Source organism: Brachypodium distachyon, chromosome 2 (genome assembly GCF_000005505.3).
Source record: "Brachypodium distachyon strain Bd21 chromosome 2, Brachypodium_distachyon_v3.0, whole genome shotgun sequence".
In the NCBI taxonomy this organism is placed as follows: domain Eukaryota; kingdom Viridiplantae; phylum Streptophyta; class Magnoliopsida; order Poales; family Poaceae; genus Brachypodium; species Brachypodium distachyon.
The window spans coordinates 37,043,703-37,070,397 of NC_016132.3; the positions used below are offsets into that span (position 1 = coordinate 37,043,703).

The window sequence follows — 26,695 nt, forward strand, 5'->3', positions numbered from 1 at the left end:
CGTGACGAGTCGCTCGGTCCGGTCTCCGAACCTCCTCTCTCCCAGGAGGATGTCAACTTGCTGCTGCTTCCTGACTCCACGCCGTCTTCACCGGTCTCCACTCCTTTCGCTCCCCGCCATAGTGCTAGGCTGGCGGCCATCGAGCCTCCGCTTTACACCTCCATCCTCGACAAGGCTTCCGGGCGCAAGAAACAGAAGATGGAAGGACATGATGCCGGTAGGCGTCTGGCCAAAGGTGCGCTTCCAGCCATTGAACTGCTGGAGATTGCCGATGAAGGATGCGACCCCCTGCCACGTCGTGACATTGTTCTATTGGCCGCTATCTGCGGAGTCAACCCGGACGAGCTCCAGGGGGTGAACGAAGTGGTTTAGATGTTGCCCCCCTTAAGCATGCTGTTTCCTTTCGCGTTATCTGCTATTGGTGTGGTCGTGGCTTGGCCTCCACTTTGTATCCCCTAGCTAATTCAGGCCGCTCTCTTATTAGGTTGTGGGCACGACAGGCCTTCACCTTGTATCATTTTTCCTTTTCCCCTTTTTCTCTTTCGTCCCCCCTGTACTTCCTTCATTGTGTTTCCCTTTTTAATGGTTAGATCCTTTCCGATTATTTCTTGGAATGTACGCGGTCTCGGTCGGCCTGCTAAGTGCACCGATATTAAAATGGCTCTCCTCGCTGCATCTCCTTCAATTATTTGTTTGCAGGAAACGAAGTTAGTAGTCTCCTTCTTTAAAGCTAGCACTTTCCTTCCCCCTTGCTGCCGGTCCTTTCTTTTTTTCCCTTCTGATAGTGCCTCCGGCGGGCTCCTTATTGCTTGGAACAATAGCGATTGGGACTGCTCCCTCCTGGCCAAGAATGATTTCTCCCTCACTTGTTCCTTCTTGTCCAGAGTTAGCGACGTTTCCTTCTGCCTCTCTAATATTTACGGCCCGTGCGACTCCCCCACCAAACCGGCCTTCCTCTCGGAGCTGCTCAGCTTGGCACACATTGCTAATGGGCCGTGGGCCCTAATCGGCGACTTCAACCAGACTATCTGGCCTTCCGATAGATCCAATTCCCATTTCAACGCTGCGGAGGCTTCTCGTTTCGCTGCCGCAATCTCTTCTCTGGAGTTCCTGGAGGTGCCTCTGCTCGGCCGCTCCTTCACGTGGACCAACCAGCAATCTTCCCCAATTCTTGTTAGGTTAGACCGTGCCTTCGTTGATTTGCAATGGAGCTCCCTGTTCCCGAACTCTACTCTTTCCTTCCTTCCTCGATCGACTTCTGACCACGTTCCTATTGTCCTTTCGGTCTCTTTTGATGTTCCGGTGCCTTCGATCTTCAGGCTTGATAATCATCTTCTTTCGATTGGTGCTTACTGTCAGCTCACCCAGCGGATTTGGAACAGCTTCGGCCCCTCGCATGCTTCACACGGCCAGCCCGCTCTCCTTTGCCGCCGTCTTAAGCGAGTCCACGAGGAAACTAAGAAGTGGTGCCGCAACACCAGAACTCCCGCCACTTTGGTCAAAAACTGCCACGCTGTCATCTCCTTTCTTGACAAACTTGAAGAGTCTAGGGTTTTGTCGCCCGGTGAATTCGAGCTTCGGACTGTGGTTAAACTATCGCTTCATCGTCACAACGCCCTCCTGGCTTCCTTTTGGAGACAACGCGCTAAAATCAAAGATTGCACCTTAGGAGACGAGAACTCGAAATATTTCCACACCTGCACCTCGATTCGTCTGAGGAAAAACCAAATCCGTCTTGTGGAGATAAACGGCTCCATCGTTTCCGCTTACTCTGCTAAGCAACAAATTCTTACTGATTATTTCTCTTCTATTCTTGGGGTTCCCGGCTCCTCCTGCTTTACTTTCGACATCTCCGAGTTGCTTGCCTCCTCTAGTCTCTCGCCATCGCAGGCTTAGTCTTTAATTACTAATTTTTCTGCCAATGAAGTTAGAGGCAGCTTACTATCCATGGACGACAACTCTAGCCCCGGCCCCAATGGCTTCGGCCTGGCTTTCTTCAAGAAATTCTGGCCCTTAGTTAAGCATGATCTCTGCTGCCTCATGAACGAATTCTTATCCCATTCTGCCGATCTTAATCGGATAAACAAAGCCTTCATCGTCCTTCTACCTAAAAAACAAGGCGCCTCATCTCCCGATCACTTCCGCCCGGTTTCATTGCAAAACTGTTGTCTCAAGTTATCTCCAAATGTATGGCAATTAGGTTACGACCCTTATCCAGTCTCTTATCCACCTTAACCAGACCGGTTTTCTTCAAGGAAGAAGTATCTCTGAAAACTTCATTTACGCGGCCGATGTCATCCAATCATGTCATAAGCGGAACCTTCCTTCGATTGCCCTTAAGCTTGATTTCCAAAAGGCGTTCGACTCCGTCTCCTCGGAGGCTCTCATTCGCATCCTGCAGGCCAAGGGTTTTCCATCCAAATGGTGTCTCTGGATAGCCGATCCAAACTCCTCCAGTCAATCCGCCGCCCTTCTCAATGGCACACCCGGACCTTGGATTCAATGTCGGCGTGGCCTGCGCCAAGGAGACCCTCTTTCCGCATTCCTCTTTATCCTAGTCGCCGATGTTCTTCAGCGCCTCATTCTTAAAGCATCTTCCCTGGGATTAATTTCCCATCCGATTGATGAGTCTCTTCCTTGCCCGGTTCTCCAATACGCCGATGACACCTTAATCATCATCCGGGCGGATTCTTCTCAGCTCGCCCACCTTAAAGGGCTTCTGCTTTAGTTCTCCGAAGCTACTGGTCTTCAAATTAATTTCCACAAGAGCTCCTTTTCACCTATCCATGTTGACCCCATCGAGGCTGCTTCCATTGCCGCCTTGTTAGGATGCCAAATCTCCTCCTTCCCGCAGACGTATCTCGGCCTTCCTCTCTCCACGCATAAGCTTCGCCTTTCCACCTTCCGCCCTATCATAGACAAAATCGATCGTCGCCTTACCGGTTGGCGTGGTAAATTGGTTTCTATAGGTGGCTGGGCCATCCTTGTTAAGGCCGCTCTTAGGGCTCTGCCAACTTATGCAATGGACGCCGTCCTTCTTCCTGCGGGCACTATTCAAGAGATTGATCAGCAATGTCGGGCCTTCTTTTGGACGGGGGAGGAACACGCTAACGGAGGAAACTGTAAAGTGGCATGGGACATCGTGTGCGCTCCGGCTAGCAAGGGGGGGGGGGGGTTGGGCTTCCGCTGCCTTCGCACCCACAATATTTGTCTGCTTCTCAAACATCTCGCCAAGGTCCACTCCCCGGGGTTGCCTCCCTGGGAGTCCCGCTTCGCCGCCTCTTACGGTTGGTCCCCCTTGCGGGACCTTGGCGATGTGCATCACCTTGACACCCCGGTTTGGAAAGATATTTCGAGCGGCTTGGATCTTCTACGCTCCAGCACTAAAGTGGCTGTCGACAAAGGTCGGGCTACTTCCTTCTGGCTTGACCTTTGGATTGGCACTGATACTCTGGCCTCACGCTTCCCGGCCTTGTTCTCTCACTCCTTGAGGCCAAATATCCCTGTCGACGCAGCCATCCTCACCTTGGACGGCCTGTCCACCTATCGACCTCGGCTTTCTCTTTCGGCGCAACTTGAATTTGGCGACTTGCAAATTCTGTTGTCTACTGTTGTCTTGGATTTACAGGTTCCCGATGTCGAGTGGGTCAACTCGACGACAAGACCCTTACCACGAAGTCTGCTTACTCGGCCTCCTTCGCCTCGCGTTTGGATGACCCGGTTGCTCCTGTCGTCTGGGAGAATTTCGCCACAAATAAATGCAGAATCTTCGCGTGGCTAGCTTTCAAAAACAGGCTCTACACCAATGATAGGCGGTTCCGCCACGGGATTTCGAACTCAGACACGTGTCCTTTCTGTGATCTTCCCGAGACAAGATTGCATTTGTTTCTTCAATGTGCTTCCATCCGGCCTGTTTGGGACGCCCTTCAACCTCTTCACCCGAATGCTCCAGGCTGCCCCAGCTTAGTTCACCCGGCCGCTCACTCACCCTCAGACAAGGTTCACGCTTCGGTGCTTATCGCCGTGCTTTCGAATATTTGGAAAAGAAGGAATGCTATGGTTTTTACGAATACCCTTGAAGATCTCTTCCGGATTGTGGAAAGAAGCTTTGCCGACATCTATCTTTGGTCTCACCGTTGTAATTCGCAGTCCAAAAAAGCCCTCCTAAATGATTGGGCAGTCATGTTAGCCCACTTGGCCAGAAACTTGTAAATACCTCCTTGTATATCCGCCGACTACTGTTGTAATGGTTTTGGTTTTAATAAAGTTGTGCAGGCTGACTATTGCCCGCCGTAGTTCGGGTAAAAAAAAATCATGTTGACTCGCACATTTGGATGACTAGATTATTCTTTTGTTTGTGTGAAAAGGAATTAGTAGATCCTCTTCTTTTGCAGTAAGAAAGAGTCAATATAAGCTGCCACGCAAACTATCTTGCTCAACTGGGCACTTGTTTCCTGGTTATCCGGTAGTAAGTTCAAAACCGACAAATCTAGCCGGCCAAATTAGGCAGACCACCAAGATCTAGTTTTGTTTTCTGTGTTTTCTCTTGTAATCTTCCGGTTGGATTCTGTCCAAACTTCTTTGGCAATAGATTAATAGCTCGCTGTGGCTGTTTCGTAAAATAGAAAAAGGAAGAGCACTAGACATTTTTTTTACTTTTAACAAAAACTGTCATTTTACTAACTCTGTACAGTGTACTTTGTTGCATTCCCGAATCCTATAAATTCAACTATGCAAGTCTCTAATCACTCTTCTGACTCTTCACAGTTTGTACAGTCTGGCATTCTGCTACAAGCGTATGAGCCTTTCAACCCTTTTCCTATGATGTACTGTTCCTGTTCTTCAAGCTGCCCTGAGAAGGGAACCCCCCACTGTATTCAAAGGCCCTGCTGTTCATCTCAAACGTTGTGGACGATGTTGACATGTTGGAGTACGGATACCTTGGCACAAACTTCTTTGCTGTCGAGTCTACGCTGAACGAAGAGCTTGCCGACATCGAATCGGGCGTGAGCCCATTGTCCTGCATTATCATCTCGATCTCCCTCACAATGTTGTTCATAGACGGCCGGTCGGGTCCCACCTCTTCCACACATTGTAGTGCCATCTTCAAGAACCTCGGGAAGCCCGGGATGTCCCCCATTTTCCGAAGAACTGGGTCCATCACATCTTTCAGGCCGCAGTACATGCTGTCTTCCATGTCTAATGCCGTCTTCACCTCACGAATGATGTACTTCTTATCGTGTATAGGTGGCTTGGCCACAATGAGCTCAATTAGTACCACACCGAAGCTGTAGACGTCGCTCTTTGCTGTCAGTTGCTGCGTCATGTAGTACTCTGGGTCTAGGTAGCCCTGCATTGATGTCAAGTGTTTAGCTTAGAGCTCAAATGGTACCAACAAGGAGATGCCTTTTTTGTGTCTTGCAAAGTGCAAGCTTACCAGCGTTCCCTTGACGTTTGTACAGAGCTCGCCCTCCTCACTGTCTGATACCAACAAGGAGAGGCCAAAATCTGCGACCTTGGCGGTCATCTTCGCATCAAGGAGAATGTTGGTGGATTTCACATCTCTGTGAATGATTGGAGGATTGGCATGGTCATGGAGGTAAGCTAGCCCTCTAGCTGAATCCAGAGCTATCTTAAGTCTCCTACTCCAATCCAACTGTACTCCTTTAATACCTACAATAACCGAATATGATCAAACCAGCTGGTAATCATGAGGAAAAGATTTTTTATTTTTTTTAGCCAAAGGCCCCCGCCCAGTTCCATTTGCACTTTCTGGTTTCAGAAGTTGCCAATAAAAGGTACACACCTCGTATAACTCAAAGTTACTTGTGACACTGAGATGGAAGAACATTGTAACATACCATATAGTGCCTCGCTTAGAGTTCCATTGGATATAAACTCATAAACAAGCATCCTTTCACCCTTCTCAAAGCAGAAACCAACTAGCCCCACCAAGTTCTTGTGATGCACCCTCGAAAGGAGCTCGATTTCTGTCTTGAACTCGAGCCCACCTTGCATGGACCCCTTCTTGGACCTCTTGATGGCTATGAGCTGCCCATCCATAAGTTTTCCTCGGTACACCTGTTTCCGTGAGAACAGAGCATTTATTGGACTGTCCTAAAGATAAGAAGAACCTCCATTTCTCCGAGGGTTGTTTTGCTTACCGTTCCATAGCCTCCTGCTCCAATTGCGTTGATTTCTCGGAAGTCATTCGTGCTTAACCTGAGCTCTTCCAGTGTGAAACATCTAGCGCTCTTGAGTTTTGGCGCTTCACCAATATCTTCCTCCGTTGATCCCCATGAAGCTGAAAATTTGAACGGAAAGATCACAAGGAAGGTCAAGAAACATAAGATGATAACATCTGTACTCCCTCCGTTCCATAAGGTTGGCATGAATTTGAACTATAGCTAGTTCAAATCCATGCCAATCTTTATGGAACGGAGGGAGTATTAAATATATGAGGGACAGTGCATTACCAAAAGGATTATTGATAGAGACAAGCTTCTGAGCTCGTTTCTTTTGACGTGCGGCATAAACTCCGATCAGTGCAAGCCCAACCACCAGGAGAACAGAGCCGGTCACAACACCAATCAAAACAGCTCGAGAAGCTGGAACATAATAGCCACACATCAGCCTAGTAGAAAAAACATAAGTAAAAAATTGGATCAATTATCATTACCTTTGTCGTGGAAAGGATAAGGATGTGCGTGCACATAGTAAGGTCCAAAAGTCTCTGGTGGTTTGTAAGTCTGAAGGGTCAGATTAAAGCAGTTCAACACCTGGGAGTAGTTGAACCTCTTGCTGTTTACTGGGCACGCTCTGATATCCACATTTAGGTACGTGCCCTCGGAGTATGGTACCAAGCCTAGCTTGTTTGGGGTACAGCTGCTCAGTGTGGTCGAGAGGTTTTTGTGCAGTTCAGGAAGGTACTTGATGACATCGGCAAAGGAAGGAGATCTGAACACCATAGTTTCGACAAACGGATTTGCACATTGGACATCAAAGGAAGAAGGCACAGGTGGATGTTCTGTTAGCCGGTCCGTGCAGAGCATTGTGCCTGAGAGAAGAGAGCCACTGCAGAGTGGGTTTCCTTCAAGCCTGGCAACAACAGGGCAGCAAGATAACATAGAGAATAAGAATTTGAAGGGAATGGAACACATTGCCTTGTCAAAGCCAGTCATGAAAATAGGTCTTGAAATGAGCGATTATCCTTACTTGAGAATTTTGCTGTCAAGGCTGCTGTAAACTGTAAGTGAGGTGATTTTGTTGTTCCGGATGTCTACAAGTCCTAGTTCCTTGCTGATGTTATTGCCCATGTCAAGCGTATCGTTTAGTTGATTATCATTCAATATTCTGCCATATGTTTGACTGGTTAGTAAATCTCGAATAAAGAACATGCACGAGGTAGAGGTCCTATTGTTGTTTTATGTTCTTACACATGTTGCAAATTGGGTAAGCTGAAAAGCTTCTGTGGTAGTTTCCCAGAAATTGCTACCGACTGCATTGTCCTGTGCAAAAGAAAATAATTTGTCGTTTGCTGCTCTTAAACAGCCTGTTTAGTATTGAAATTCAGATAGCAATGTGACTTACAAGGTAATTAAGTTGGGCAAATCTGTAAACCAAGTTGGAACACCAGAAGATGTGAAGCTGTTGTTGCTTAGATCCCTGTGCACATAGTTCCGTATCACTTGTCAATCTTAGCGAGCAAAAGTATGTAAAGAATGCAGATTGAGATTGCATTAGGTTCTTACACATTTTGAAGGCCATTCATTCCTGTCAAATTAGGCATCGGTCCGCGTAGCTTGTTATTTGACAGCATTCTGAGATTTCCAAGAAATAAAATTAAAATTAAAACAGCAGTTTTTTTGGAAGGTACCAACTTAATAATTTTTTGGAAATGTAGGATGTGAAAACTTACAGAACATGGAGTATAGTCAGATTTTTCATATCCGGAACTTGGTCCGTGAAGGAATTGTCATTTAGACGGCTGATCTCCAAAAGCACATCGAAACAATAAGTTTGCCACAAAAACACTAATTCTCCAACAAAATTCTAGAGCAATTTGTATGAACACTTACAGTACTTCAAGTTTTGTGAGTACCCCGATAGATGCTGGAATACTTCCACTAAACCTGTTCCTGTCCAGAAGTCTGCACACAACACATCAGTCAGACAAATTATGGTTCAAATGATACAGGAGGAAAGCCTAAATATCTGAACTTACATATGCTTGAGGCGCATGTTGGAGTTGAACATATATTCTGGGATAGGACCTTCTAGACCATTTTGGTTAAGATGGCTACAAAGGGCAGAAGCAATATATGAATGAGTGATAACCAAGTGACAAATACGATAACAAGAAACTAATGTTACTTATGACACTCACAAGTGTTCTGCGATAAGAAGCTGGTCTAATCCAGCTCCATTGTCCCTGGAGTTTGGGAGGCGTCCGATCAGGTTGTTATCAGCTAGATCTAGCCATTTAACCTTGGAGAGCTTGCCCAATGAGGGTGGAATAGTGCCCGTGAATTTGTTTGAGTTCAAACCGCTGAGGAAGGACATGGAGTCATGATTCACAAAACCACATTGAGATCCAACAAATGGATAATTCTTGCAAACAAAGTTATGAATTGTACAAAGGAACAACAATAATCTTACAAGAATTCGAGTTGTGCCAGGTTGCCTAGTTCGCTCGGAATAGTACCACTGAAACTGCAACCTATTAATGCTCTACAAAATCATTCAAGTTACATGGAAGAAGGTACGTCAGTGATTAGGGTGAAAACACTAGACTATATAGTAGTTCACAGGTTGGACAGTTAAGCAAACTGTTGCAACTTACAAGTTTTTAAGCTGAATCAACTTCCCAATAGCAGGTGTAAGCGGACCACCTAAGTCTCTGTTTGAGGATAGATCCCTGCAGTGCATTCATAGGCCAGTTATTAAGTGTCCTAATATTACTTTATCGTGTGACCATTAAACAGTCAAAAGCGTAGAGGCATCCATAGCATGAATTATCTCAACGCTGAACCTAATTTGAAATGCTCAGCAGAACTCTAGCAAAGTTAAACAAATGGAAGCACTTACAAGACTCTCAGCTCAGTCAGGCTTCCTATATCATCACCCAGAGTGCCTCTCATATTCATACCAAATAGATTTCTACAGCATTCAAGGGAGTCAGGCGACATCAAGAGCAGGATCTTGGACAGCTCATAAGAAATGCAGAGAGATCAATTATACTCACAACGATGTAACCCTTGAGGTGTTGTCGCATGCAATTCCATCCCATTTCTCGCCGCAAGGATCGTTCGATTTTTGCCTCCAGCTAGCAGGCACATTTGACCATTTCTTCATCAAGGATTTGAGAGCAGCCGCTGCAAAGGAGGAGAGACACACACGATAGCTGATCAGACAACTTTTGGATAGTAGTACTAGTATTTTTTTAATTAGAAGACTGGACATGGATGGAATAACTAAAATTAGGTTGGGACTCCGATGGGTATCTTGGGCAAATTGCTACTAGTAGAATATTCTTTACTAACAGGGTCTAATTTAAGTATCACAACAACTTTTCCAGAAAATGATTGCAGTGCCAAAAATTCTACAGTATATGCCTGTTCATCCGAAAACCAGATGCTACCAAAATTGAACCCTCCAACAAGCTAAAAATACTCATGAAACTAAAAAAAAAACCTCCGATAACAAGCTAAAAGTGTCGCTCAAACTAAAAATAATAATAATCTCACCGATAACAAGGTAAAAATAAAACCTCAAACTAGCTGAACAAGAACAAAGAAGGAAAAGCAGAAAACCCTTGAGACTTGAGAGCAAGCATACATACCATCCTGTGGGTTGGTGTCGGCGGCAGCGATCCTCGACCCAGCGAGGAGGCACAAGACGAGCAGCAAGAAGAGCCGCCGCCTCTTGGCCATTCTCTCTCCCTCAGGTCCTCCTGCCCCAGCCAAAACCGCAAAAAGAAAAAAAAACGACCCTTTTTCTGATCCCGCTTCAATTCCCTGACTTCCTCTGCTGCTCCTGAAGCTCCTCCTCTAGCTTTTTCTCTGCGCCGCGAACAGGAGAGCGGCGCGCTGGGGTGGATTGGAGCCTTGGAGGGAGCTGCTTTTCGAGAGCTCAAAGAACCAACTAGGGACGCAGGGAAGCAAGAAGAAGACGGGGGAGCTCGCCAACGCTGAAATGTAGGAGCCGTGTCGGAAATCAGATGATTATTAATACAGGCACCTGCCTGCTTCTTCCTGGACGGAGCCTTTTGGACTTCGGTTTTGCGTCGACTTGGTCAAGTCCATGAAAGCTTTGCGTTTTCGTTGCCAGTACTAATCAATCAGAGATGCTTTGGTTGGTTTGACACTCTCCTCCTTGAAAATAAACTTAAATTGCATTGGAGCCGTAGGGCGACTGACAGGTTTGCAAGTATGATAATGCAGGTGTTAAATCTGGAGGCCCCACTTTGCCCGTAGACGTCAGATTACACGAATCCAGCCCCAACTGAACGCGCGTTCGTGCATTTCTTTTTTTCTCGTATTTTATTCGAACTTGCAGATACTAATTTAAGTAAATTGCATAAACTAACACACTGAGCTAGTTGTTGATAATATTTTTTGCTCAAGCTGTGTGACTGATAACTAATGCTATTCACATGCAATTTAGCGTTATTTTATCAAATCCTATCTTGTAATTACTAAATATAATGTTGATTGATGTTTTGAACATGGGTTAGTACCATTAATGTATTATTGTTTAGTTACTCCCTCCGATTCATATTAGTTGTCAAAATATTACATGTATTTAGACCATATTTGGACAAATTTGAGGCAATTAATATGGATCGGAAGGAGTATATAATATGAATAAAAAATGATATTTGAGCGTTCTTCTATAGATAAGACAAGGAAATCTTTTATATGGAATCTCTATACAGAAATGTAGAGAATCAAGTATAGAGAGACTGACAGAGGTATGCTCTGAGATTACTCCAAGATTACTTGTAGCCAGCTAGCTTCCTCCAGGATTACTTTTCTTCGAACTCTGTTTTATTCAGGACGACGTATGCCTTTGTGTTGTAGCTCAACCGCGACACAGTCACACAACAAACAGCAGCTCGTTCAGCCCACAAGAATGCTTCAAATTCTTGCTGCTAAAGTCTAAAGCAGATGCTTAAAACTTGAAAACACGGAGAGCCAGACTCTTCGTTACGTAACATACATTACATCCTACAGTAGGCTCAGTGGAATACAACAGCTCATCAAGGTTTGGTTATCTACAGATGTATAGACTATAGTTGGGCAGTAAGCAGTACCAGGACAAAGTTTGTAAAATACATCTTCAACCAGGTCTGTCCACGTGACCATCGTCAGTTCATGCGCACCAGGTCTGTCCACGTGACCATCATCAGTTCATGCCCAGCAGATCGCTGTCGTCTCCGAAGAAGCCTGCCACGATGGTGCCAACATCTTCCAAGCCTACACCAATGCAGAGGGTACTCTTATTCTGTAGGGAGCCTTCTTCCGGGACCTCGCTCCGCAGCCGCACGTTCGGGCCTACCCCGCACTTCCCCAAGCACTTGCATCCGACCACCGCGCCGCCCGTGCCAACCTGCTTCTCGAACTCCTGCAGTACGGTGAGCGAGCCTGACTTCTTGCATTTGCCACCCATGCAGACCTCGATTCTGTTCAACGCTGGTTTCTCGACAACTGCGATGCTGGTAGCAGTGCACTGAATGGCAGTTGTTGGCCCAGAAGAGATCTGTGCACCCAGTGCGGCGGAATCTGGGATTTGAGGCACTATGATGGGGAAAACTGTGGTTGCAGGAGGTGTTCGAGGTGCCGTGATGGTGGCGCAGCGGCTCATTCTGACGACTTCTCCTTCGCATTCGCTGTCGCTGGATTCCGATGAGCACGAGGAGCTGTCATCGCCCTTGCAGGAATTCAGTTTGGCCATCCTCTTCTCTTCCTCCTTTTTCATCTTCATGGCCTTCTTTGCAGCTTTCTTTTGTTCCTTCTCCATCTTTCTCATGGCCTTCATCGCAGCCTTGTCAAACTCTATTGCCGGGATTGTTCCAATTTCAGATGCAGTGATTTGGGGTACTGACATTGGCAACACCATCCCCTGCGCAATTCCAGGCATCGACTTGGTGGCTACACAGCTCATTTCCGTGGATTGCTCCTCCTCACACTCGCTCTCACTTGATTCCGAGGAGCCATCTCCACAGGTCATCACAGCTGCAGCCTTCTTCGCTTCCTTCTGCTGCTTCTTCAGTGCTTTCATAGCAGCTTTCTCCTCTTTTTCCCTCTTCTTCAGGTCGTCCTCCGCATCCTTCATCTGGTTCAATTCCAGCAGTAGCAGCTCGGTAGCTTCCTGTATTCATAATCCCACACAAACCTGAGCTCAAGTTGAGTCCGAAGTCACAGGAAAAGTGCACTGCAATACTTTCAGCTAACTAATTTACCACCGAATTCATGTCCATCTCAAGCATTGTGCGTTAACAAATCGTTATCTTTACCTACAGAGAAAATGAAGTACTACAGGGGATGGAATGAGCAGTGTTTGTGCTTCGAGACCAGATCAAACAACGCATCACCATCATCATTTCAAAATCATTCCGGAAAAGCTAACCCTCTCGAATTTTTAACGTAATAAACAACTACAGATAGGTCAATGATTCTCGGCGCGTCAAGATTTGTCAACCCTAATCCGAAGCGTAATGGGGGAACACCCGAACAGAACCGAAATTCGAGAGCGGAAGGGGGGGCTCACCGAGAGGATCTTCTCCTTGGAGGGGTCCCCAGCGACGAGGCCCATGGCCCGGAGCTTGGTGAGGTCCCTCGCGGCCGCCTCCACCGCCTTCCGCGGCGCCGCCTCGTAGTACCTGAGGTGTCCCTCGTCGGCGAATCCCACGCCTCCGCCGCGGCCGACGCAGGAGACCCTGCCCGGCATCCCCCGATTCCTCCTCTCCCTCGAGAACACCGCCGGGCATGCCGCGGGGAGCGACCGCCGGAGGGCAGCAGCGCCGGTGAACTCCATGGATGCGTTTTCCCCTTCCTCTCCCGCTACCAAATCCTGCGGCGCGTTGGTGGCGTTGCGATGCTTGGTCACGCCTCCGTGGTTGTGATTTTAGTATCGTACCCTTCTTGACGACGTGGCGCTTCGTGAGTGGGTGAGAGGCTTCGATGCGCTTGCGTGGCCCACGATTGGCGCAGGACGCGGCCCCAGTCCAGGCGTATAGGTGTGGGATCCAAATCCTGCTTCTAGTTTAATTGGGGGAGTATCACGTGAAAACTCTCCAAGGTTGCAAATCTGAAAACTCTCATTCAGAACCGTTGGATTCAGAATGGACGTCTAGATGTGATGCGGAGGCAGCTACGGTACTTGTGTTCTTTTTTTAAAAGAAAAACCCATCTTGCCCTCTTCGTCTACCTCCGTCCAAACTTAATCTGACCCTATGGCGATGCGCCTTGCGGGCTGCTGCTGCTGTCGAGCGACGAAACTGCTGTTCTCACCCGATGCCTGAACCCTCAGGCGGTGAACCAAGAAAAGTTTCTAGACCCTGAAATGGATTCAGTCCTACGGGACCTACGGATGGAGATTTCTAAGCTGTGAATTAACTTTACGAATTCATCACTACTAGGCCCCTAATCACTGAGCCAAGAACAGTCAATGGCAGAAATCAAATTAGCTATGCTAACTTGTGATTGCTTCTCCATGCCAACGAAAGTGAGCAGAACCAAGAAATAAATCTACAAACTCTCATCCGTGTACAATAAATAAATCAAAGCTCACAAGTACCCACGCCCAAAATTGACTCCAGGCAAGCCCACTTTCAACATGAATGAATCAAAATATACGGACAATGAAATCATCCAATTACACCATGTTCTGTTCGGCATAAGAGATTTCTAGCGCATGGTCAGGAGATGGGGAATAAATTTCTTGGAGTCACGGGCCGGTCCATCAAATCCACACCAAATTGTGCTAAGGGATCGAGGAATCGCAGAAGGCAGACTTTTTTGGCAATCAAGCGTCACATAGGGCGGAGGGCCTGCCGACGGCCACGACTACGACGGCAGCCTGTTCTCAGTTGAAGGCAGGAGAAGGGTACGCGGGCATGAAGTAGTGCAGCTGCCTCCGCTTCACATCTGAAGCGTCCTTTCGCAATCCAACGGCTTTGGACGAGAGTTTTCAGATTTGCACCAGACGGGAGTTTTCACCTGATATTTCCCAATTTTTAGTTCAAATTTTAAGTTAAAATTTTGAACTATTTTCTCTGATCCATATTACTTGGCGAAATATTATCTAGATGCTTTTTAAATATAAATACACCAAATTTCAAATGAAAAGCGGGACGTGGGATCCCACTCATTGCCTGGTAATGGTGCAGGACCCGCACCGAATCCAACCCTCACCAGAAGTTACTGGTCGCATTTACCAAACCAGCCCAAACCACAAATCAGGTCAGGGAATCCAAACCGCATGATATTCGACCACACACGCACCAAACCATATGAAATATGCGGTTTGAACCCAACCACGGATGCTAATAGCCGGACGCAGTTGCTGCTAAAAAAAAAGCCGGACGCAGTTCGCTCGCGTGCGTTCTGCTCAGGACCTCAGGTGGGCTTAACGCCTGTGAATTGTGAAATACTAACGGCGCTACCTGACCTGATGCCTTTTTTTATTCCTTGGGCTTAAGTGCCAAAAGATAAAACTATAGCGATGAAGTGCCATACAACATGATTAATTAATCTTAAATAGCATCTGCAAACAAGCCCATAAACATTCAAAGCAATATCCCCAGATGCATTAACGGAGGCAAAAAATCATTATACAGGTCCAAAACGGAAGAAATAAAACACATCTAAGAGAAAACAACTTTACAATTAATCTAGATGATCATTCTCTGCTCCAAAGTCATTATCAAGCAGCGCAAGCTCCAATGACACTGGTAACCACAAGAAGGGCTGAACTCCATGACCATGACACTGATTGGGGTACAGGCCTTCACTTCAGATAGGGGAAGAAAGTTGTGCTGCATTCATGATGATGCAAGACAATGCGAGCTGGTTCAAATGATAAAAGAACAAGTCCCTGTATAAATCCTACCAAATTGAGATAGTTTGAATATATCGACAAGTCCAGTACATGCTTGTAGCATTTCCAGGTCTGAAGCTAAAATCATCGCCAAGCAAAAACATTGAAGCTAAAATCATCGCCAAGCTAAAAGCATTGACTGTGCTAGAGAATAGTGGATTCAATTTAGCTCTCCTTCATATACACCTGACCAGACATGCATGCAAGCAAGTAATCTATTACAGAGAAACAATTATCAGTTATATGCTACCAAGAATGAGTTACAAAGTGTACAATCATCTGAATAATTGAATATAGCAGTAGACAGTAGTATCATCCATGCTTACAGTACCAAAGTGACATCAAGAAATCCAAGATATTCTAGGTGAGATAAATTACCGTTGAGAATATCCTTCAGATCTGGCCTTGGGGAAACGGTGGCGGACTTCTTGGAGGGCAGCCAGCCGTGGAGCTTCGCGAGGAAGCAGGCGGCGGCGAGCGCAACCCTTACCGCGAGGCGGCGAAGAAGGTCAGGAGGCGGGGACGGGGAAGGGCGGACTTCTTGGAGGGCGGCCGGTGGCAGTGGGCGATGGAGCGCCCGAGCGACGGCGGCGGCGCGGGCGCAACCCCTAGCAAGGATTATCGGGGTCGAGTAGTGCCAATTCACATCTCGTGGGATCGGACCAAACCAGGCCGCACCAAACCGCAGTTTTACTAAAACCAATCCAGTCCGACCCGTTTTCTATCTCCACCCGTTTGAACCCAATCCAATCAAAACCACGTTGATTTCCGCACCAAAAAATCCAAACGAACCCGCACCATCCCCAGGCTTTCATCCTATTCACATGTGTCCTGCGTCGGCAACACGCACGGAGCCGAGTATAAAAGTGCAGACTCATGTGTATGTACTTTGTAGTTGTTTCGTCCAAATTATATAATATATATATTATATATATATATGAATTTTAGGCATTTCTAGCAGATTCCATAAAACTCCGGCTCGTAAAATCATATACGGTAAATCTTTAAACTGTTTTAGGGTATCGATTTGCGTCGGACGAAACAGACCCCTTAAATTAGTACTATAGTATTCGTTTTCTAGTGTTAATGACAACATAAGATTGTAGACTGATGGCGTGTTTGAGAATATCAGATTTTATCTAGGTGGCACGAGACGATTCTTTGGTCCTCAAAATGGAAGAAGTGTAGCGGTGTTTAGTGACCTTTTCGGTTTGATTGAGTCGTAGGACAATCATGGTATTAACAGGGAATCCGCAAATGAAGCAATGGGTAGAATCAATATAACATACACAAATCATATTTTGCACCCACCAAAACCTTCCTTACGTGTGAGGAGAGTTCACCACTAAATTTTGATGAGTTACATTTTTAGGTGTTAGTTGGACGGTTGTACTTGAGACTGATAGTAGCCCAAGGTACCAGAGTGGCTTCGGAGTGGCAAAAATGCTGCTCCCTCCGACCCATATTATTTGTCTCAAATTTTCTCAAATAAGGATGTATTTGTGTTTAAAAAGCGTCTAGATACATGTAATATTTCGACAAATAATTTCAGCCAGATGGGGTAGTACTATTTTTTTTATGCCTCCACAGCAGTACCATCCTGATTGTACCGGACCACTGGTAGTAACGGGTGTAACCCTGGTAGTTCTACACCCTTAATTTCTTTGTGTAACGGTTTGATTTTGATCATTTGATCGAAGAAAAATGTCTCAATATACGGTTTCACGCCTGGTAAAAGAAAAATACGGTTTCACCGGAGAAAATGTTAATTCTCCATTGCTTTCTTCGTGAATTTCATTTGTCTAGGGTGTTTGGGCGTCCTAGACGAAAGTGGTCACCTCGAAGCTTATTTTAAATGTTGTTGAGTTTTAGGATTGGATTTAAATTTTAAAGCCTCCAACTGAGTTTTGGAATGATTCTCCTGTAAAGTCCGGAATCCGCCTTCAATTCAGCAATATCGATTGGTCAAAGTTTGACCGGAGGCATGCGCTAAATGTCTTTTTTTTAGTTGGAGGGAACATTTTCTTTTGTAGTACGTAGTACCATTTACATTTGGATTTTGCTATTTCTATAAACAAATAATCTTTCATGCTTAGGTTTTGGGAGCAGTTCATCAGACCCTGATCGCCCCAGAGACTGGCTCCTGAACGGATTAATTAGCTGGATTAATTACACCAGATCTTCATCCCCCTCTCTCGCACGGACGGACCTCCGTCGGAGCGGCATTACAGCGACGACGGCGAGGCATCGGCCGCCGAGTGGAGGGCGACGAGGGACGCGTACGCGCCGCCTCTCACGGCGACCAGGGCGTCGTGCGTGCCCCTCTCGACGATCGCCCCGTCCTTCACCACCGCGATCACGTCCGCGGCCCGGACCGTGGACAGGCGGTGCGCCACCACCACCGTCGTCCGCCCCGCCGCCGCCCTGTCCAGCGCGTCCTGCACCGCCCGCTCCGACCCGGCGTCCAGCGCGCTCGTCGCCTCGTCCAGCAGCAGGATCCTCGGGTCCTTGGCCACGGCGCGCGCGATCGCTACCCGCTGCTTCTGCCCTCCCGACAGCTGGGCGCCGCGCTCCCCGACCACCGTCTCGTACCCCTGCGGAAATCACCCCCCAGGTAAAATTTTAATCGATCCATCTGCCAGCCATTATATGTCGAGATGAACTAATTGCAGCTAGATACAGTAGTTAATTTCGTAAGAGAGCCCTCGCCTGGTGCAGCGAGCTGATGAACTCGTGGGCGTTCGCCAATTTCGCGGCGGAGATGATTTCTGGTTCCGTCGCCTGCCCTTCCTTCCCGTAGGCGATGTTTGCTCGGATCGTGTCGTTGAAGAGGGACGGCTCTTGGCTCACCAGCCCCATCTGCTGCCTTAGCCACCTCAGATTGAAATTCTGGATGTCCACCCCATCTACAAGTATATGGCCTGCATCAGGATCGTAGAACCTCTGCAGCAGCGATATCGCCGTGGATTTGCCGCTGCCGCTCTCTCCGACAAGCGCCACAGTCTGACAGACAGATCCGTAATGCAGTGCAGATAGTTAGGTTTGGCTCGGAACACTTGTACATTGTTAGCTGATAGGTTCTGGAATTGTTTAGACAAAAAGGTTGAGGAATTTGGGTTGCCACTACCTTTCCAGACTGAATTGTCAAGCACAGGTCTTCGAAGATCTGGACATCTGGGCGGGTCGGGTATCTGAATCTCACGTGCCGAAACTCGATATCACCCTGTAGTGGCTCCAGACTCACCCCAGCATCGTCACTTGGGTCTATGGTAGATTTACGATCCATTATGGCGAATATAGAAGATACAGCTGATCTCGCTTCGGAGGAATCTGTAGTTAGGGTACTAGTGTGCGACACCCCGATGGCTGCCATTGTGAGCGCAAGAAACACCTGCATTGACATGGCCGACGTACGATCTTTCACTCTGCAGTTATGATTAACTAGACATAGGCAATGTTATTCTTTAAGTACTAGCCATCTTGTGGTTTACAGTTCTGTGGCATGTGGTTATGATTAATCTAATGAAAATGTAATTGCACGCTTATGATTGAAAGCAGAAATCTGTAAAGATCTCATGCTGAACGTGACACTTACCCTGAAAACTTTGGGAAACGTTGTTTTCTTGTCCTCGACAAGCCGAGCACCAGCGTAGAAGCTTGCTGCGTAGACTCCAAACAGCAGAAAGAAGGAAACCCCGAAACAAATGCCGCTTATTATTCCTGTCCTGATCCCTGTTCGCAGGGGTCCTTCGCATTTTTTCTTGTACAAGTCCATCACCTTTTCTTCAGCTGAAAATGACGCCACTGTCCTTATGCTGCCTACAGCATCATTTGCCACTTGACTTGCCTCCTCGTACATCATCTACAATCATAATTGAGAAATCAGTGGCCTGGCTGTGAAAAAAAATAGTAGCGGTATGTAATTATGAGAAGTAAAGAGATCTGGCAATAGATTAAGAAAAATAATTATCTGAATTTTATTATTTCTGGCATACCTTTGCATCTGCACTGAATCCCTGAATAAATTTCATCTGGATCCAACCATTGAGGCCGATGAGTGGTATCAACGCCAAGATGATCAGAGATAACTCCCAGTTTGATACGAAAGCAATTACCAAACCAGCAACTAAAGTTGCAGAATTCTGCACAACCAGTTGAAGTGTATCACCCACAAGCCCCCTAACTTTTGCTGCATCGGCCGATAGCCTTGCCCCGATCGAGCCACTTGAGTTCTCTGGGTGATCAAACCATCCAATCTCCATATTGACCACCTTTTCAAAAGTCATCAGTCTGATCCTTCTGATCAACTTGCACCCAGCCACTGAAAAAAGGTATGAGCCGAGAGGGAGCGACAAGAAGTATACTGCACCAAATACCAAGAACATGGATGACCAAAACTCGGCATCCTTTTTTAGCATTTGTGGAGGCTCATAGAATGCTTTGATAACATTCGACAGAAGTATTGCGAAGATTGGAAATATCACTCCGCTGATAGCAGAAGCAATCGAACCAAGTATAAGCACTGAGATCTCTGGTTTGTTAAGTGAGGCAAGACGACTGAGAGGCACTTCTTGTGGTATTTCTTCAACTATCTTATTTGATGAGTCTTGAACATCAGTTTCAAGAGGTATACCAAATGACGCGGAGAATGAGTGACTGCTACCATTGTCCCGAGAAATTGTTTGGCTGCGTGACCGATCTGCTGATGACTGTTTGCCAAAGTGAATCCCTGAATCACCCTTTCTACCTGACTTGTTCTGGTAATTTGCACCTTCAGAAGTATGACTTGTTTCCTGTAGGCGTATCAGTTGGCTGTAAGATCCCTCTGGATCTCTTAGAAGATCATGGTGTGGACCTGGAGATTGTCAAATGTTTCAGACACTAAGCATTGATGAGATAGCCTATAAACATATACAATGTTTCAGAACATACCTTTTTCGACTATTGATCCTCGATGTATGACAGCAATAGTATCAGCATTCCTGACAGTACTCAAACGGTGAGCAACTATGACAGTGGTCCGATTTGTAATGACCCTATCAAGGGCCTCCTGCACAATCCTTTCAGATTCAGTGTCCAAAGCGCTTGTTGCTTCATCCAATAGTAGGATTTTTGGATCTTTGAGAATTGCTCTGGCAATAGCAATTCTTTGCTTTTGCCCGCCAGATAATTGTGTTCCATGTTCACCAACAGAAGTAGCGAAACCCTGAGGAATGCCAAATACAGTAGTGATTCAATATATGATCCAGAATAATTTTAGGATCCCTTTATTTCTTCCATATATAGCATTGTCTATTTCTTGACTTCATTACAATTAATTATTCACCAGTAATGCAAATTCAAGGGTTCAGCAGTCTTCTAACCTGGGGCAATTTATCAATGAATTTCGATGCGTTAGCAAGCTCAGCTGCAGCTCTAATTTCCTGATTTGTCGCGTTGTCCTTGCCATAAGCAATGTTATCTCTTATGCTAGCAGCAAACAGGACTGGCTCCTGGCTCACTAGGCCAATTTTACTTCTGATCCACCTCAACTGCAACTCCTTGATATTCATTCCATCTATTAGAACTTCGCCGAGCTGAGGGTCGTAAAACCGTTCAATCAAGCTGATGACTGTTGATTTGCCACTACCACTCTGGCCAACCAATGCAATGGTAGTGCCACTCTGTATGGCAAGGGAGAAACCTCTGAATATTTGCTCGTCGGGCCTAGTCGGGTAAGAAAAGTAAACATCTCTGAATTCGATATCCCCCTGAATGTCATCTAGCTTCCTACCTGCTGTGCTGTACGCATCGATCTCAGGCTCCCTGTTTATTGTTTGAAACATCTTGTATGCAGCAGCCTGCCCGCCTGCGAATGCTTTCATGCTTGGTGATGCCTGTCCTAGAGCGCTGGTAAACATAACAGTGAAGTCTCAGCTTATCAGACTAATTGCTACACTGGTCAGTTCAATTAAAGATACATACGTAATCTGGGAAATTGGTCGCCGGTACAAAACAGTCATTCAGTGAATATTTGAAATTTTAACTGCTGAAAGTTAACTGCTTAAGTAATCCTTTACATGGAAAAGTTGATGCGAATAATACTCAGAAAGAGGTTAGTTGGTGGGAATATGATTGGAGTAAACTCAGAAAATCTATCACATGTTTCTTTTTTTGAACAAGAGAAATTAGTTTCTGCTACTGTGTTAACACAAAAATGATAAAGTGGATATGCACAACCAACTGAATAAAACCATACGTGCACAGTTGGTTTAGCTGTTTGCTAACGAAATAGCAGTGTGCTATCACTGTCAAACAACAGCTTAATTAGCTTCTGTGCCTGCCTTGACATGTCAAAATCAGCAAAAATCCAAGATACATGACTAAGATTGCCTTGTCAGCTACTCAGAAAGGAACATAAACTTGTACTGATAAGGCTGTTTGTCAATCATGACTAAGGTTGCAGTTTTCTAAACCTTCCTTGCTCTTTACTGTTTTTTGAAACTGTTCCTTGCTCTATTACTCACTAGACTGTCTGTGAATCATGAAATTGACATTACTGCAACTGAATCGTTATTCAGGAGAAGGTGAGGCGATTATGAACTTACAGCGAACCAGTGAGCACCGCGAAAATGACATTCATGACCTGTGCGCCGGTGTATCCCTTCTCCAGGATCAGCTTGGCTCCATACCATATACCAAGGGAGTAACCACAGAACAGGAGCACCATGACGGTGCCCATGCCAACGCCTGCGGCGAGGCCTTCCCGGACACCGGAGCTGTAAGCACTCTTCAGTGATTTGTTGTACTTCTCCACTGCCTTCTTCTCCCCGGTGAATGATGCAACCTGTGTTAATTTGTGTTCCACATTCTTGTCATTGTTCAGAGTTTCAGGCTCAGCACACAGTTGCAAATCTGCAATGCTCTGGATTATAGTGTGGAAGCTCAATTACTGTTCTAATGGAGCCGACAGTCTGCTCGACGACGACCGAGGCGTCAGCATAGGCGGCCTGGCCCAGCGACGCCATTCTTGCAACAACGCTGGACATGACGGCGCCAGACACGACGAGCGGCGGGATGGTGGCCAGCATGACGAGGGTGAGGAGCCAGCCCTGCGCGAAGGCCACGGCGAATCCCCCCAGGAATGTCACCAGCAGCTGGATGAACTTGCCGACCTTCTCCCCCATGGCGTCCTGGATGAGCACCGTGTCGCCCGACATCCTCCCGACGACCTCGCCCGTGCTGGCGTACATGTCGAAGAAGGCCACCTCCTGCCTGAGTATGGTCTTCAGGTACAGGTTCCGTATCCGCGCCGCCTGCCGCTCCCCGGTGATCATCCAGCACGTCACCTCTGTTCATTCATCACCGGCGACAGAGATTCCAGAGAATCAATCAAAGGGGTTGCATTGCAATGCACTGCGGCAGTTGGAATTTTGGAGCCTGCTTGGAAGTGATGGGGACTTACGGACGAAGGAGGCCACGGCGGAGGCGACGGCCAGGTAGACGAAGTCCAGCGAGACCTGGGAGACGCGCGCCATGACGTCGCCGGTGCCGGCCGCGGCGCCGCCGAAGGCGTCGACGAGGCCGGCGAAGAGGACGGTCATGAGCGGCAGCGCGGCGCCGTTGGCCACGGCGCCGAGCGCGCCCAGCAGCATCAGCGCCGCGTCCCCGCCGTCGGCGAACGCGAACAGCCTGTGGAACGCCACGCTCCCGCCGCCGCCCTTCTTCTTCTTGCCGCCGGCCGGGACCGCCGGCTCGCTGGAGGACGGCACATTCACCTCGAACGCTCTGCTCGACTCCGACATGCCCTCTTCAAGATTTGCAGCGGCGCAAGAAGAACCTGTCTGCCGATGCAATCATCTATCAGAACATCCCTCTACCAAACCAATGGGGTTTCTACCACCTCAGGATAAGAGCATTAGATCAACAAGGGAGATCAAGAAAACCAAGAACGAAAAAAGCAGCAAAAGGAAAAAAGCGGCTAGTAGAACAAAAGAAAAGAACAAAGAAGCAGCTTAAAGGCAAGAGGAGCCCAAAGAAGCGCCGCGCTGGCAGCAGCTTTCGGGGGAAGCACAAACTGCGTGTAAATTGAGAATCCAAGAAGGAAGAAACGAGTCGTCAAGGAATGGTATGGCGATGGAAGCTCTCTCTGTCACACAACAAGCTGCAGCATTGAGACGCATGGAGTAGTACGGGGCACTGATGCGTGTGGTGGACGGACGGACGGACCGACCGACGGACGGAGTCAAGATGAACAACAACAACAACAACACATTATTGCGAGTAGCTGGGCAGCATGCCAGCATCAATGCGTGGCCAATTAGCAAGCACTCTCTCCGCCTGCGGCCCAATGGTTGTGTGTACTAGAGCTGAGCACTGAACACCTAAATCTGCTGCTACGAGCAGAAATTCGGAGTAGAAAAAGTCTCTAGTGGTCTCTGGCTGTGAACTCCTGATGATAATTTGTTTGCACGGAGGCATGCGTCCACGGGTAGTCACAGTCTGGAGCTGGAGACTGACTGGCAGGCAGCATGTGGGGGGCGTGATGCCGAGAGTGATGCGATGACAAATGAGACGAGAGCTCTCTCCTCTCTGCTTTCCATCTGGGTCTCTTGCTTCTGCGTCTGGGGTTGGACTAGATGATGTTTACTTCAAAGGAAAAGATTACATGATGAGATTAGAACATACATAGTATTAGAAAAGATGCAGTTCCTTTAGTTGGTCTGTTTAGGCTAATCAGGGCTGAAGATTACAGTGATGTACCTCATCATCAATCTTGTGTTATTTCTTTACTATTCTAAAGAACACAAGAAATGATACTATACTAATTACATACTCACTCCGATCCTAATTTGTTATCGAAATATTACATGTATCTATCTAGACGTCTTTTAAAAATAGATACATCCATATTTAAACAAATTCAAGATAATAATTTAAAATCGGAAGGAGTACGTAATGCTATAGCTATTTCCTTCTTGCTAACCATTTAGCAAATTTGCAGTTCCTTGCCAGCCAGCCTGGTTTTTATTTTTGGCGCCTAATCCCAGCAGAATTCTGTTATTATCAGTGGCCGTTAAAATACGGATTGCCCGTTTTCTTCGTCAGCTTAAAGAGGTTTCAGCTAAGACCATCTCCAACGGCATACCCATATTTAAGAAGAATATCAAAAAACTGTCAATATGGGTATTTTTTCTCGAAAAGCTGCTCCAGCAGCATACCAATATTTATTAGATACCCAAAAAAATTAAAAATTACCCATATTTTGCCCCCCAATACCCCAAATATGGGTATACCCAAACGACCCATAATGGACGCGCGAAGCCAACCGTCTGAAATTTCCCCATAATGGACGCGCGAAGCCAACCGTCTGAAATTTCCCCATATCCCCTCCCGTGACACCTCTGCTCCTCGCCTTCCGCCGGAAATTGCGCCGCCGCCGGCGTGCTGCAGCCCAGCCGGCGACCTCCCTGCCGCGCTGGACCACTCTGCAGCCCGGTCGTCGCTTTTGCCGGCCACTCTGCCCCCCTACAGCCGCTCCCACCTCGTCCGCCGCCCCGAAGCCCCAGGCACAGCGGCCGCTATGGTGATGCGGCCATCGGCCGGCGCCCCGCGGCCCTCGTCTGCGCCTGTGACGGGCCTCCTCCGACCTCGCCGCTACCCTTCCACAGCCGGCCGCGCCGTCCCGCCACCCGTCTTCATCCACCAGGCCAAGCGTCTCCACCGCCTGCGCCGTCCGCCGTGCGCCCTGTCGCGCCATCCAGCGAGCCTGCGACGCCCTCCGGCCTTCCTCCCGTGGCCTCTTGACCCCCGTCGGTCTTCCTCGCTGTTGCTGCCCCGCACCTGTCGCCGCCCTTTTCACCATCAAGATCCGCCGCGGTCGCGCCCACTCCTTGCCGCCGCCACCCAGCCCGCTCCGCTTCTGGAACCGACTAGCACCGCCTAGTCCAAGCTAGCGCCGCCCAGCCCCTGCGCGCCCCCGTTCGATGCCCAGTGCCGCCATGCCGATTCCTTGCCCCCGCTGTTCTTCGTGTGGATGGATGTTGAAGAAGATTCTCCTATACGGGTCCGGTACAAATTGATGCATATGGGTATTCATTTTTAGGTACGATGCAAAAGCTGGACGGATTTTGAGTACCATGTTTTCTCTTTTCTCTATCACGATGGTTTTGGATAATCAAAATGCCGTTGGAGATGCTTGGTAGTTGGTTGGTGCAATTCTATGGGCCGAAAAAGAGATGAGAGTGAGAGGACAGGAAGTACTGTTCCAAAGCATGTGAACGGTGGTGAACTGGATTGAATTGATGGTTTGTGCGTACGTGGAAAAAGATTGGTATGATGTGTGAACGTGGTGGCGACGAGTTCTCCGGCGTTTTCCTTTGGCTATGCGATGGGGTTCGGCGTGCCTGGCGATGTTTCCTTTGGTTTTATTGACTTGTCCAAGAGCCCCTGGTGTTCATTCTTCATACGCTGGCCTGTCAGCACGGTTGAGAATGGATGGATGGTGGCGATGGTACGTGCCTTTGTTTCCAGTCATTTGTTTCTTCTGATTCCTGGCTTGTCCAATCCTAGTTATTCACTTACTGTACTATACATATGGTTTACATTTACAGTACCGGCAAAAAAGCAAAAAACAAACAAACATGTTTTCTTAACAGTGAGCAGTGCTATCATCTATCCTGTGCTCCAACAACCTTTATAAAGAAACCAGTCCGTTCAGGAGGCGGGAAGCATTTGAAATGTGTGGCTATGTCAGAGCTAAGGGCTCCTCTGATTCAAAAGAATTTCATAGCAAAATTTGGAGGGTTTTATTTCTAAGGAATTTTTCCTTTGTAGCTCGTTTGATTTGCAGGATTTGAACTCAAAAGGATCTAGTTTGTATGTAATTTCAAAGGAAAATTTCTAAGAGGTCTAACCTTATGAATTTTTTTTTGTCTCTATCACAACAGTGAGTAGCAAATAATTCCTTTAAGCACACATTTTTCCTGTGGTGCAATCAAACAATTTCTACTACACATTCCTATATTTTAAATTTTCATATGATTTAATATGCCATGACATTTAAATTCTATGTTTTTCATATTTCTGTGTTTTTAAAATCCTGCGAATGAAAGACGGCCTAAGATCACGCTCACGCGTATCATCTGTCGGAAGGCTTATAATTGTAAAAGCATGAAATTGCTGCAAACGGCCGAAAACAAAATTAACCGCACAAACTTGCTTAGGTTGCAACGACCTCCTTTCTCGTTTAACATTTGACCGTGGGGATGCTCTCTGGATTTTACTCCACATAGACAGTAACTTTTCTAGTGTCAGCTTTCCTTTTATTTCCCACTTCCTCGTTTCCTCTTCGTCTTTTGAAAGAGAACTATATATGCTTTTCTTTTTTTGAGTAACTACGGCTGATTTGCGTTTGTAGTTTAGTACTTGTACACTACTAGGAGGATCTCCGGTTCTTGTCCGCTTGTGCCCCTGCAGGCCTGAATTGGCGAGCTCAAAAAGGTTGCCCGGGCCGGGCGCCTCTGTCTGGGCAATTATTGGAGCCAGCTCAGAGAGCTGCAGGGGCCGCCGTCCATGCCTGTCACTGTTGAGCACTTACTCTGGATCAAGCAAA

The 26,695-nt window shown here is 47.1% G+C and overlaps 4 protein-coding genes and 1 long non-coding RNA gene across 5 annotated transcripts; 1 reads left to right on the plus strand and 4 right to left on the minus strand.

The window, feature by feature from the left end:
* Nucleotides 1-4,622: 4,622 nt before the first annotated feature.
* LOC100827264 (probable leucine-rich repeat receptor-like protein kinase At5g49770) lies at nucleotides 4,623-10,962 on the minus strand. The gene is made up of 19 exons (XM_003566553.4): nucleotides 9,842-10,962; nucleotides 9,245-9,374; nucleotides 9,088-9,159; nucleotides 8,843-8,917; nucleotides 8,659-8,730; nucleotides 8,387-8,548; nucleotides 8,225-8,299; nucleotides 8,079-8,150; nucleotides 7,919-7,987; nucleotides 7,752-7,820; nucleotides 7,591-7,665; nucleotides 7,437-7,508; nucleotides 7,216-7,353; nucleotides 6,680-7,098; nucleotides 6,477-6,608; nucleotides 6,165-6,304; nucleotides 5,862-6,081; nucleotides 5,438-5,673; nucleotides 4,623-5,350 (listed from the first exon to the last, which is right to left on the minus strand). Exons 1-19 carry the CDS (start codon nucleotides 9,930-9,932, stop codon nucleotides 4,820-4,822), a joined length of 2,850 nt encoding a protein of 949 aa, XP_003566601.1. The 5' UTR covers nucleotides 9,933-10,962; the 3' UTR covers nucleotides 4,623-4,819.
* Nucleotides 10,963-11,179: 217 nt separating this feature from the next.
* LOC100840310 (diacylglycerol O-acyltransferase 3, cytosolic) lies at nucleotides 11,180-13,123 on the minus strand. Its single transcript, XM_003568934.4, has 2 exons — nucleotides 12,772-13,123; nucleotides 11,180-12,372 (listed from the first exon to the last, which is right to left on the minus strand). Exons 1-2 carry the CDS (start codon nucleotides 13,036-13,038, stop codon nucleotides 11,407-11,409), a joined length of 1,233 nt encoding a protein of 410 aa, XP_003568982.1. The 5' UTR covers nucleotides 13,039-13,123; the 3' UTR covers nucleotides 11,180-11,406.
* A 1,622-nt stretch (nucleotides 13,124-14,745) lies between these two features.
* Nucleotides 14,746-15,903, minus strand: LOC104583242. The gene is made up of 3 exons (XM_024458830.1): nucleotides 15,891-15,903; nucleotides 15,481-15,795; nucleotides 14,746-15,317 (listed from the first exon to the last, which is right to left on the minus strand). Exons 1-3 carry the CDS (start codon nucleotides 15,901-15,903, stop codon nucleotides 15,268-15,270), a joined length of 378 nt encoding a protein of 125 aa, XP_024314598.1. The 3' UTR covers nucleotides 14,746-15,267.
* Nucleotides 15,904-17,087: 1,184 nt separating this feature from the next.
* Nucleotides 17,088-23,902, minus strand: LOC100827568 (ABC transporter B family member 4). The gene is made up of 10 exons (XM_003566554.4): nucleotides 22,547-23,902; nucleotides 22,035-22,432; nucleotides 21,690-21,928; nucleotides 20,466-20,991; nucleotides 20,035-20,308; nucleotides 19,098-19,957; nucleotides 18,698-18,964; nucleotides 18,230-18,493; nucleotides 17,812-18,105; nucleotides 17,088-17,696 (listed from the first exon to the last, which is right to left on the minus strand). Exons 1-10 carry the CDS (start codon nucleotides 22,884-22,886, stop codon nucleotides 17,328-17,330), a joined length of 3,831 nt encoding a protein of 1,276 aa, XP_003566602.1. The 5' UTR covers nucleotides 22,887-23,902; the 3' UTR covers nucleotides 17,088-17,327.
* Nucleotides 23,903-24,024: 122 nt separating this feature from the next.
* On the plus strand, nucleotides 24,025-26,013 carry LOC112270854. Its single transcript, XR_002963374.1, has 2 exons — nucleotides 24,025-25,594; nucleotides 25,695-26,013. It is a non-coding gene; the product is annotated as an uncharacterized LOC112270854 (long non-coding RNA).
* Nucleotides 26,014-26,695: the final 682 nt, after the last annotated feature.

Excerpts from the sequence above, each read along its gene's own strand:
- LOC100840310 (XM_003568934.4), bottom strand. The coding sequence starts at position 13,038 with ATGGAGTTCACCGGCGCTGCTGCCCTCCGGCGGTCGCTCCCCGCGGCA. Across the intron at positions 12,373-12,771 it reads CCAAGGAGAAGATCCTCTCG|GAAGCTACCGAGCTGCTACT; the intron begins GTGAGCCCCCCC and ends TTATGAATACAG.
- LOC104583242 (XM_024458830.1), bottom strand. Across the intron at positions 15,318-15,480 it reads TCTGAAGGATATTCTCAACG|ATTACTTGCTTGCATGCATG; the intron begins GTAATTTATCTC and ends TCTCTGTAATAG.
- LOC100827568 (XM_003566554.4), bottom strand. The coding sequence starts at position 22,886 with ATGTCGGAGTCGAGCAGAGCGTTCGAGGTGAATGTGCCGTCCTCCAGC. Across the intron at positions 20,992-21,689 it reads GCGGTGCTCACTGGTTCGCT|CGCTCTAGGACAGGCATCAC; the intron begins GTAAGTTCATAA and ends TATGTTTACCAG. Across the intron at positions 20,309-20,465 it reads TCATTGATAAATTGCCCCAG|GGTTTCGCTACTTCTGTTGG; the intron begins GTTAGAAGACTG and ends GGCATTCCTCAG.
- LOC100827264 (XM_003566553.4), bottom strand. The coding sequence starts at position 9,932 with ATGGCCAAGAGGCGGCGGCTCTTCTTGCTGCTCGTCTTGTGCCTCCTC. Across the intron at positions 5,674-5,861 it reads TCTAAGCGAGGCACTATATG|GTATTAAAGGAGTACAGTTG; the intron begins GTATGTTACAAT and ends CGGTTATTGTAG. Across the intron at positions 5,351-5,437 it reads CAAACGTCAAGGGAACGCTG|GGCTACCTAGACCCAGAGTA; the intron begins GTAAGCTTGCAC and ends ACATCAATGCAG.